We start from the raw sequence: 11638 nt of genomic DNA on the forward strand, positions 1-11638 counted from the left end.
AGGGATATAATGAAATTTCAACAAATCATTTAATCTTTAAAAAGCAGATTTATTATAATCTGGAGATATAGCTTATTGGTAGAACATTCACTTACAGATAGAATGAACCCCTTGTTCAAGCTCGGGTGTATCTCACCATTTTATTTTAATGTTTTCCTATTAATGAGTTCCATTTACGATGAAAGAGGATATACCATTTAAAATCGCAGCAAATCATTTCTTCATTTGCATATTTTAAAAATAAATGTTAATGAGAAATGTTTTTTTTCCAGAGCATTCATCTCCAAGCCCAAATGTCAGCTGACGTGATATTGTAAGCAAACACAGATGGAATTTCATGAACGACATTATTAATTTTTTTATCTTTTTATTTTATTTTAATTTTTTTTGTTGTTTTTTTTTGTTTTTGCGAATTAGTTCACCGGGTAAATTATTCCTCGCAATATATAATATTCAATAGAAGATTGATTCTATAATAATGCATACGTAATTTGCATAAATTAATAAATCATGTTTAAGTGTACTGTACGACCAGGCAACACCGGGCTGCCATCTACTATATATATATATATATATATATATATATATATATATATATATATATATATATATATATGTGTGTGTGCTTTTGTGTATATATACATGTATACATATATATATATATTTATAATTGAATAAGAATTATTCTTCTATACTTACAGACGCTAGTGTTTCATGCTTACGTGATAATCAGTGTAGAGGTGAGAATCTTTGCCAGTCGGGAGATTCTTAATATAAGCAATCTGTCACGTAATTGATTCACGCATGCACATTCGTGAAACAGTTGACAAGCAAATAAAAATCCGATGACTCCCAAGTACCGATTTTCAAATGTTTACCCCTTAGCAACTCCTTTTTTTAGGGGGGATGAAACCCGATTAAAACGTTTTCCACATGTCTGAGTACCCTACATACCAAATTTCAAGTTTAAATAAAAGATTTTTTGAGTATATTAAAACACACGCACACACTATATAATATAATACAATACTATACACATATAATGCATACACTTTTTTCTAGGTCAGTTAGACGTAAGCAATTTTTATTTTTGTCTCAATCCAATGTGTCCTCTTTAGAGGAGTTAGATTTTTTCCATATTAAAAACCGACATTGTGCCCAATTCTGCTCACGTGAGGAACACAATTAAATGAGAAAAACATGAAATAAACTTAGTTCAGGGAGATTGGTTCCAACATGAAGAAAAAACAAGAATATTGACCCCAGTAGACCTAACGGGACGCACTCGACGGTGTCTCGTCAAGCAATAAACGCTGTTCTATTTCTGGACTGGCCTGATTAATGTGGCCTGATTAATGTGTGTTCCGTATGGCGGAACGGCCATAACGCTTCCCGCCCGCTAACTGGCCGTTCAGCAATCCTGTCGCCACCACCACATGCAACAGCCGGTTTCCGTACTCTTCACCATCGGTTTGCAGCTACCGTAACTTGTTCCTATTCAAATAAAATCATACAATCGATGCTTAAAATAGAAACGCTTACCATCTATTCAAGAAAACATCGTTCGACTTCTTAGTATTTAAAAAAGAAAAAGTTAAAGTTAAACAGTCCGACGCATTTCAGTACAAACCGAGCAGCATCCTGTGCTTCTTTGTCACGGAAAAGACGTTGTTAGTCTTTCTTTACTGTAGCTTTATTTTGAGATGGTAGATGCTCGACTGAACCATACTTTCTACTTGTATATCTAAAACGAAACGAAATTTCTGCAAGCAAAGTTTCTTTTCCATAACTACCTGTTTGCAGAACACAGTGCCGCAGGACTGCTCCCCGGTCAAGTACAACAATGTTAACAAATTCTCGTCAGGCTGTCCTCTTAAATAATCAAATTATACCCATTTCACTAATCGTTTTCGAGTTATATGAGGGTGGTGTTCCTTGGCTAACCGACAACCTTGTTAAATTATATCCTCCAGTGGCTTTTTATGTTTTAATAGCAGGTGACACGTTAGTGTAAAAACTAAATGTGCCATGAGCAAAAAAAAAAAAAAAAAAAAAAAAAAAAACACACACACACACAATTATTAACAAAATTTAAAAGCAAAACCGGAGAGGTCGATATTTTATGACTAAAACCATGTGCTAAGAGGTCGCTTGAACATCCACGGAGAGAGCACTTTTGCAATCCATGGAACACATTTCTGCGATACTGCTTTCCCGATGATTACTACTTTAATCTTCAAATCCAATGCCAACGAATTTTTTTTATCAAAGACCGTCACATAAATAATACCCAGCTCATATGATTGATTAATGAATATTATTATTTGGGCTGACAATGACTTTCGTATCATTAACCCTTATCCTCAATTTACTCTTGGCCTTGATGAATGGTAAACAAATGAAATTAAAAATGGTGTCGACGGGATGCACATAAACGTTCAATTTTATATATGTCCAAAAAATAAATTAATTATTTTTTATCAGGACAAACAAAACGTACTATTTTAGACCCGGGATAAGGAGCGAAATTAACAAGAAATTTCTTAACCATGATTAGCCCAAAGATGAAATGATTTCGAAAAAAAAAAAAAAAAAGAAATCAGCGTCACATGTCGATTGACCAAAATAGTGCATTCTTCATTCATCTGTTAGAACCAACCATTATGACGTCAGCAGAAAAACGACTTGAACAGGCAAAGTGTAGTTTCTAAACAGGTCCTTGTATGCTCAAAAATATATTAATTTTTTATCAGAACAAACAAAACGGATTATTTTAAATCCAGAATAACTAACAAAATAAACAAAAAAAATCTTTTAAAATACCAAACAGTTACTGGATCAACGAAGAAATCATTACACAGACACGTCTTTAAATGCCCGTGTCGTGATCGTCATCCCCATTCTCCGACCTACTTGCAGACTATCTCTCCCTACTTACACAATGCTTGTCAGCTTTGTTATTCATTTCTCTTGGCATCATCGGCGATAATCGAATGGTTGGTGCCGAGGCAACCGACGAGCAAATCCATTTAATCTTATCCATATAATTAAAACTAATTTAAATACCCTATCGTCAGAGGCGTTACATCAGACGTAATTTGGCTTAGTTAGGCTCGCGGGTTCGACTTTCAATCCAATTTGCTTCGCCACATAAAGTAGCATTTGAATATTGGTTTTATTTTTTTCCTTTATCTTTTCCCTTTTTTTTTTCTTTTCTTTTAATTTTTCTCTTGTGCGTTTTCATTTTTATTTATTTATTTTTCTCATTTTCTTTTTTTATTTTTCTTAATATTTTTAATATTCAATTTGTCTTTCCTCCACCCGTTTTCTTTTATATTTTTTGACATATTTTTTCTTTTTTCCCTTTTTGTTTTATTTCTCGCTCTTTTTTTTCTTTTCTTTAACACTTTTCCCTTTTTCCCTTCATTTCTTAAATCTTTTCTTTATCCATTTTCATGTTTATTTTTTCTTCTGCTGCAGTTTTCATTTTTCTTTCTTCTTCGTATTTTTCTCTGTTCTTTTAAAACCTCGTTTTAGCTCTTAGCATTTATCTTATTCATTTTTCATATTTAATGTTTACTTTCTCTTGGATTTTACGCATTTAAATAAAGTATAAATTGTACCAAAATGTCACACGATCCGAAAAAACGTAGTTCACATAAGATGGTTTTCAGTCATAATTCATATCATATTATGCAATGGCACATATACTCACACTTATTCTCTTTCACACATATGGTATAGTTTTTTCATAATATATATATATATAATCAATCATGAAACAGATTCCTAATTCTATCGAACGTAGGCTTAACAATAACTTTAGCAACGAAAATGTATTTAAGGAGTCAGACTACACAGTTCGAAAATAGTGAGTAGTATATTATTAAAATTAAATATAAGCAACAAAACACCAATAACTATAATAAAATTAAAAAATACAAGAAGAAGAAATACAATCTGGTTTACACCCTCATATAAACAAATGCTAACAACTGAACTTGGCAAGACTTATTGGAAAGCATTTTACTGTATCCAATCTCTTGCATAAAATATTCAATAAAAATATCAAAACATTGTCATACAGTTGTTACAAAAACGTAGAAATGACAATTAAAACACAAATAACAAAATACTAAATAAGAGCAGTGGGGAAAATAGCAAAATTCATAAAGAATGGTCAATATAGCAACAGTAAAAATAACATTAAGATAAACAAAAGTATAACTACGAGTAATAGTAATAACCCAATAAGTTGTAATTGTAGAACTAATGCACTTTGTCTAATACAAAATAAATACCTAACCAAAAATATTGTTTCCTAAACCACAAACCGAAAACTTAATTTGTCTTTTGTTTCTGTCTTCGCAGTGAAGTCGGTTGGGGTCCGTATTCCCTAATAATGAGTACAGAAACATAAATTAACAAAAGAGATATTGTATAACATATTGAAATGGAGAGTTTATATAGATAGAAAAACAGATTCAGTAGCTGAGATAAACCTAAGTCGATAATTTAAAAACTGTGAATTGCGAGGGTCGTTCCCAAAGTAAGGCCTCCTATTTTTAACTCTAAAAATCAAACGTCGAAGAGCTACAAAGAGAGGAATGATATCATTAAAACGAAAGACTTTTTGTCCTCCAGAATTTATTTTTCTACATAGTCACCACCATTCTAAATATACTTTGTCTCTTTTGATGCCTCAGTCATAAAAGTCCGCAGCGCGCTTTCTCACTCACATTTTGTCGATACTCTGAAATCGATGAACACATCTGTGGTGACATCAACTACATCAGCTTTGTAAACGTTCAACAGGCGTAAGTGATCGGTTCATTTTTTTTTTCTGCATGGAGGAATTCAATGACGTATCTCTGCTTCTGGCGCACGTCTATGGCAGGGGTTACTTTCTTAGAGTCTTACACCTTTAATGTTTGTAACAGAAAGATGAAACTTTCAGTTCATAAATACATGAGTTCAGTCAGCATAACAATGCAATTTTTAATCGTCTCTGATCCATTATCTTTTTGGTTTACAGGTACGGAATAACTAGAAATGTCTTCTCAATTATTAACTAATTCCTCTCTGATAGGTTTATAGGAGTAGTGGTTGACGGGCAGAAATCAAAAGCTCACAGTATTAATGCTTACGTTCCTCAAGGTTCCATCATGGGCCCAACTCTTTTCCTAATCTTCATCAACGATCTTCCAAATCACATTTTTAGACATATATGCAGACGAAACAACACTTCAAAGGCCAGAAATGGTCAAGATAGCTTTGATTCTCTCTTCTCTGATCTTAAGCACGCGGTACAATGGGGAAAAAGGTGACTGGTTAATTTTAAGGCATCTAAAACCAAGCCTCTCACTTTCCATCATCAACGCTCTGACTCACACCTGATCCCTATTGACATGAACGGCTCTCGCTTTGAGGACGTTCCATATTTAGACCATCTTCGTCGTCTGAGCTTCACTCCTGATCTGAAATATTGCACATACATCAAATCCGTTGCCAAAGTCGCTGGAAAAGATGGTTGACTCATTCTACAGCTCCAGTAGATATCTCACTGCCGATGCAATTCTCTACTTATATAAGAGCCAAGTACATACTAGGATGGAATGCTGTTGCCACATCTAGGCAGGAGCTGTTCAGCGCATTCTACCATGCCTTGACGTTATCGTTTCCGGGAAGTGTTACTTGGTTGAGGAATGTCATGAGAAAGCAACCAGCTCCCCGGAGGAATCAACGGTATCAAATGATAAGCACATGGAAACAGTAACGAGTCAATATATCGTCCACTATAATCGGCTGGCATGGGTAACTTCTTGAGTGTTCATTGCGTCGTTACAGGCAGCGTTTCCATCGTCGGCAGTAAATGGCAGGGACCGCATGCTGAAATTCAACGATTGTACAAAAATAGCGGACAAATGCATTTTTATATAAATATATAATTTATTTTACGTTTAACACTGGCGGAGCATATTTAGTCGTCGACCCATGCGTGCGGCAAAACTGCTATCTGCGTCTCGCTGTGCACAGAATCCAAGCTTCAACTGTTTTTAAAATGATACAATCATATTCAATTCTCTCTTTCCTCATTAAAAGAGAGAGAAAGGGAGTGAAAGAGAGAGAGAGAGAGAGAGAGAGAGGGGGGGAGGAGAGGAGAGATGCATTTTAACGCAATGTTTTGTTTTTTTCAAATTCAGCTAGCCGCATGCAAGCCTGACCTTTTAATGGGAATTTTATCATGACGTCAAATGAAGGTTATCCCATTGCACAACAAGAAGGGGGAAAAAACGAAAGAATACCACGATAAACTTTTTTTTTATAAATGGAAAGGTAAATAGGGAAAGAAAGGTATATTAGTCCCTCTGACGGTTCTCAAAGAACTCCATTAAAAATATTGTAAGGGGTAGTAGGGGTACGAATATAGTTGCAGTTAGGGCTTACTGCGTGTCAAAGAACTTAAATAAAACACGTCAATACTTAATCTTTTTAAAGAGATGTACGTAAATTACCTCCCTTGCGCCATTAACTAAAATGTTCTCATTTGAGAAAATTTCAATCCTCTTGGTTCTGTAACCCAAGAAAATAATCCAAATCTTCTGTGGTGTAATGTATTTCTATAGAAGATTTCTTGGTTCCTTTTGACGTGAATTCTAACGCCTCACTGGAGTTAGTATTCTTTTCTTTTCTTTTTTTTTACAAGACCAATTCTAGGCCTTAAAATAATTCTTTCTTCATCGGTGAAGCGGTCGCTGTAATTTCGTTTACAACTCTGATTTTTTTAACAGTCTTTTCTGACTAATTCTGTGTCGTCTTCATTGATGAATTCCGATTGAAGAAAAAGAGACCAAACCACTGGTTTCTCTTGTTTAAACTTACGATTTTTAACGTCTTTTCTCTTGACGCGGGATAGCGAGCCGACTTCTTTCTCGTGTTCAAAACTTCCAACAAAATGGCGCACACATCTCCTTTTATCACTCGAAAGGCATGCATTCAACACGTGATATAACAAGCAGTAGCAGCACAAGACACATCAAGAAAGGGGGGGGGGTAAAGAAGGGGAGGGAAAAAGAAGAAAAGACAGAAGGGGTAGTAGGGGTACGAATATAGTTGCAGTTAGGGCTTACTGCGTGTCAAAGAACTTAAATAAAACACGTCAATACTTAATCTTTTTAAAGAGATGTACGTAAATTACCTCCCTTGCGCCATTAACTAAAATGTTCTCATTTGAGAAAATTTCAATCCTCTTGGTTCTGTAACCCAAGAAAATAATCCAAATCTTCTGTGGTGTAATGTATTTCTATAGAAGATTTCTTGGTTCCTTTTGACGTGAATTCTAACGCCTCACTGGAGTTAGTATTCTTTTCTTTTCTTTTTTTTTACAAGACCAATTCTAGGCCTTAAAATAATTCTTTCTTCATCGGTGAAGCGGTCGCTGTAATTTCGTTTACAACTCTGATTTTTTTAACAGTCTTTTCTGACTAATTCTGTGTCGTCTTCATTGATGAATTCCGATTGAAGAAAAAGAGACCAAACCACTGGTTTCTCTTGTTTAAACTTACGATTTTTAACGTCTTTTCTCTTGACGCGGGATAGCGAGCCGACTTCTTTCTCGTGTTCAAAACTTCCAACAAAATGGCGCACACATCTCCTTTTATCACTCGAAAGGCATGCATTCAACACGTGATATAACAAGCAGTAGCAGCACAAGACACATCAAGAAAGGGGGGGGGGTAAAGAAGGGGAGGGAAAAAGAAGAAAAGACAGAAGGGGTAGTAGGGGTACGAATATAGTTGCAGTTAGGGCTTACTGCGTGTCAAAGAACTTAAATAAAACACGTCAATACTTAATCTTTTTAAAGAGATGTACGTAAATTACCTCCCTTGCGCCATTAACTAAAATGTTCTCATTTGAGAAAATTTCAATCCTCTTGGTTCTGTAACCCAAGAAAATAATCCAAATCTTCTGTGGTGTAATGTATTTCTATAGAAGATTTCTTGGTTCCTTTTGACGTGAATTCTAACGCCTCACTGGAGTTAGTATTCTTTTCTTTTCTTTTTTTTTACAAGACCAATTCTAGGCCTTAAAATAATTCTTTCTTCATCGGTGAAGCGGTCGCTGTAATTTCGTTTACAACTCTGATTTTTTTAACAGTCTTTTCTGACTAATTCTGTGTCGTCTTCATTGATGAATTCCGATTGAAGAAAAAGAGACCAAACCACTGGTTTCTCTTGTTTAAACTTACGATTTTTAACGTCTTTTCTCTTGACGCGGGATAGCGAGCCGACTTCTTTCTCGTGTTCAAAACTTCCAACAAAATGGCGCACACATCTCCTTTTATCACTCGAAAGGCATGCATTCAACACGTGATATAACAAGCAGTAGCAGCACAAGACACATCAAGAAAGGGGGGGGGGTAAAGAAGGGGAGGGAAAAAGAAGAAAAGACAGAAGGTGAAAAATAAAATTTCTACACTTTTTCAGATGATTTTGACACTGAATTGTCATAAACACTTTTCAATTAAAGCTAATTGATATATTCTAACATTTTCAAAATCACAAAGCGCCTGCATGGCACGTTTCACATCACGCACAGAACAAGTTAGGCACAAGGTTTATTAATATAGAAGCCCCCAGTTCTCCCCAAATGGGAGCTACATCATTGTGCCACAAGAGTTCAGAATCGACTTCGTAATATAGTAGCCAATCTTTCACAAAAACACTCGTCTAGCCCAACTCACTATCAATAATTTCCACCTCTCTATCGATGCCTAAACCTAAACGTGGATTCCATGAACACAGCTTCTTTCCTAAAACTGCCCGTTTGTGGAAATCTGTTCTAGTGGTCTGCTGTCCAGCTGACTACAGCATTGTCGTTTTTAAGTCCAACGTAAACAAGTCCTTATAGAACCGTTCTCATAAATAATCTGATTATTCCAAATTTCCACCACAAACGATCACTGCTACCCAAATGAGTACAACAAACACATTAACTCTTATATTCTAGTGGCCTCCGGGCCTTGATATGTGGTGACCTCTTTGTAGAAAAAACAAACATCTTCTATTGCAGTTTCTATATGGTCGGTATGTGCATTGATTTCCTCGTTCAAGGGTTTTCCTTAATATTTATGCCGTTTTCATTATTGTTATTCGTTGTGTCTTTTCAACTGATTCCAATTTCTCCCATTCTTTTTTCAAAGTTTTTCGGAATTGTTTCTAGTACTCCTACGATCATAGATGTTATCTGGACTTTCTTTATCTTCCATATTCCTTTCAGTTCTCTGGCCAATTCTGTGTTTTTTTTTTGTTTTTTTTTTTTGTTTTTACTTCTCCGTCTCTTTGGTATTCATCCTATGGGCTGCTGGAATAGTGAAATCTACGATCTTGCAGGATTTTCCCCTCTTTTTAAATATTATTATTATAAATCTTATTATTATTATTATTATTAGTATTAGTAGTAGTAGTAGTAGTAGTAGTAGTAGTAGTATTGAGGGTTTTTTTTTGTTTTTTTTGTTTTGTTTTTTTTTACTCCCTAGGAGTAATCACATAGGCCATTATCAAAGATTTCTCTTTGAGAACAACTTGTGGCGTATCATTGTTATTATTATTGTTATTATTATTATTGTTTTTTTGCTGTTGATATTATTATTATTATTATTATTATTATTATTATTATTATTATTATTATTATTATTATTATTATTTACATTCGTTTGTTTCTGAAAATGTTTTTCAATTATTGATTTCGAAACTTATCTTCAGTCACCTTCGGATCAGAGATACGCCAAACTCCGACAAGAGAACGAGAGGGCTAGTTCAGAACCACCTGGCGGGAAAAGATGCAAGGTTCGTCAGTTTGTGTCACGTGTGTGCAGTTCATTCATAATCTGCTAACGAGCGACTTTCGCTTTTTAAATTTGTTTGATTGTGGCATGTTAACAAACTAATTATTAATAACGCCTTTTCTTACTCTGCTGCCAACTGAGATTTTCAAAACCAACGAGATCGGAACAATAAAAAGGGAAGCACGCTAGACATAAAGTGGGCTTTTAATATAGTTTTTTTTTTGTGAAGTCACTTCGCACGCAGCTCGGCATTTGCATACGCGCGTCCGTTTATGTTTTTTGGCAGTTGCTTTTATTAAAAATAAATAAATATTTATTCATAAAACTTACCTTACAGCGAATGATTTTTATTTTGTTTGAATTTTAATTTTCCAAAAGTTTCGTAAAAAATTGTCCAATAATTATTCATCATTTTCATTGTTCAATTCATGTTTCATTAAATTAACTTCGTATTGACGAAATATTGATAAAGTTGGGCAGCATTTGCACGAAAAAAGTCACGAAATCTGCCGATGATTTCCGTAAACTGCTTGGACGATTCTGACGACAATAATTGTATGAATACCCGTTGCTAACAACTGAAAATTTCAAAAACAGCTAGATGGGAAGAACAAAATGGGGAGAGAGAGTGTGTATATATGTGTATATATGCATATGTATATATACGTGTGTGTGTATATATGTATATATATGCATACGTATATATGTGTGTGTATATATATGTATATATATATTCATACGTATATGTATGTGTGTATATATATATGCATATGTATATATGTGTGTGTATATATATGTATATATATACATATGTATATATGTTTATATGTATGTATATATGTGTGTACATATATATATGTATGTACATGTGTGTATGTCATGTTCATTTTAGTAAAAAGAAAAGCCTGTATGATTCTCGGGTGCTGTCATCGATCACTTCCGTCTTAAAGTCTCAGTATTTCATTCAAAATAGTAATAATAGCATGTTGTTTTGCAGTAGCAAATTGTATTTCCCCATTAATTTCTTTTCCAAAATACTAATCCCTGGTCGAAACATTTTTACACTTGAGTTATTCTTACTAATAACATTCACGGCATCAATTACTTTCGTCGTTAATAAAAAAAAGATGTACATTTCTCTATCGATGCCAGCTTTAAAATTACCATTTTTGTTTGGTTTTAATAAATATTAACCTATTTCTTATACTGGCTTGAACATTATAATTATATGCACAATCATTTTATTTATACAATCTATTTACATTGTTATCTTCACGAAATGCTACAAGCAGCATTTGCTGTCTTTCATCATGAAGTTAAAATGCGCCAATATTCGCTTAGAGTTATGATAAGTCTAATTCAATTTTTATTTAGTGACCAAACCCAATGCTTATATGGCCATGAGTATAAATTATATAACATTTATATTTTGATTTGTAAGAAAGCTTTTCATTATCCCAAAACGTTTTAGAGAAAAAAAGATAATATTAATTTTCATCTGAAATAAAATTTATTGTTGCAATAGCAATTGTTGTGTGCGAACGATCAAGTAGTTTCAAATTGCTTGCATGGAAACCGGTTGGGCTCGATTGATTTCTTTACACTGAAGTTGTAGCGTGTTGATTTCTTTACACTGAAGTTGTAGCGTGTTGATTTTTTTACACTGAAGTTGTAGCGTGTTGATTTTTTAACACTGAAGTTGTAGCGTGTTGATTTCTTTACACTGAAGTTGTAGCGTGTTGATTTCTTTACACTGAAGTTGTAGCGTGTTGATTTCTTTACACTGAAGTT

The 11638-nt window shown here is 34.2% G+C and overlaps 1 protein-coding gene across 1 annotated transcript in view; it reads left to right on the plus strand.

Moving 5' to 3' along the window:
• LOC145263941 (uncharacterized) overlaps positions 1-9915 on the plus strand; it is a 148050-nt gene extending 138135 nt beyond the window's left edge. Inside the window, exon 2 of the mRNA XM_080121015.1 lies at positions 9765-9915. Within this exon, the coding sequence (XP_079977141.1) occupies positions 9765-9896 (132 nt within the window). The 3' untranslated portion in view covers positions 9897-9915. The remainder of the gene's footprint in view (positions 1-9764) is intronic.
• The last annotated feature ends 1723 nt before the right edge of the window (positions 9916-11638 follow it).

Source organism: Euprymna scolopes, chromosome 39, assembly GCF_053919585.1.
Source record: "Euprymna scolopes isolate OS-2025 chromosome 39, ASM5391958v1, whole genome shotgun sequence".
NCBI classification, from domain to species: Eukaryota; Metazoa; Mollusca; class Cephalopoda; order Sepiida; family Sepiolidae; genus Euprymna; species Euprymna scolopes.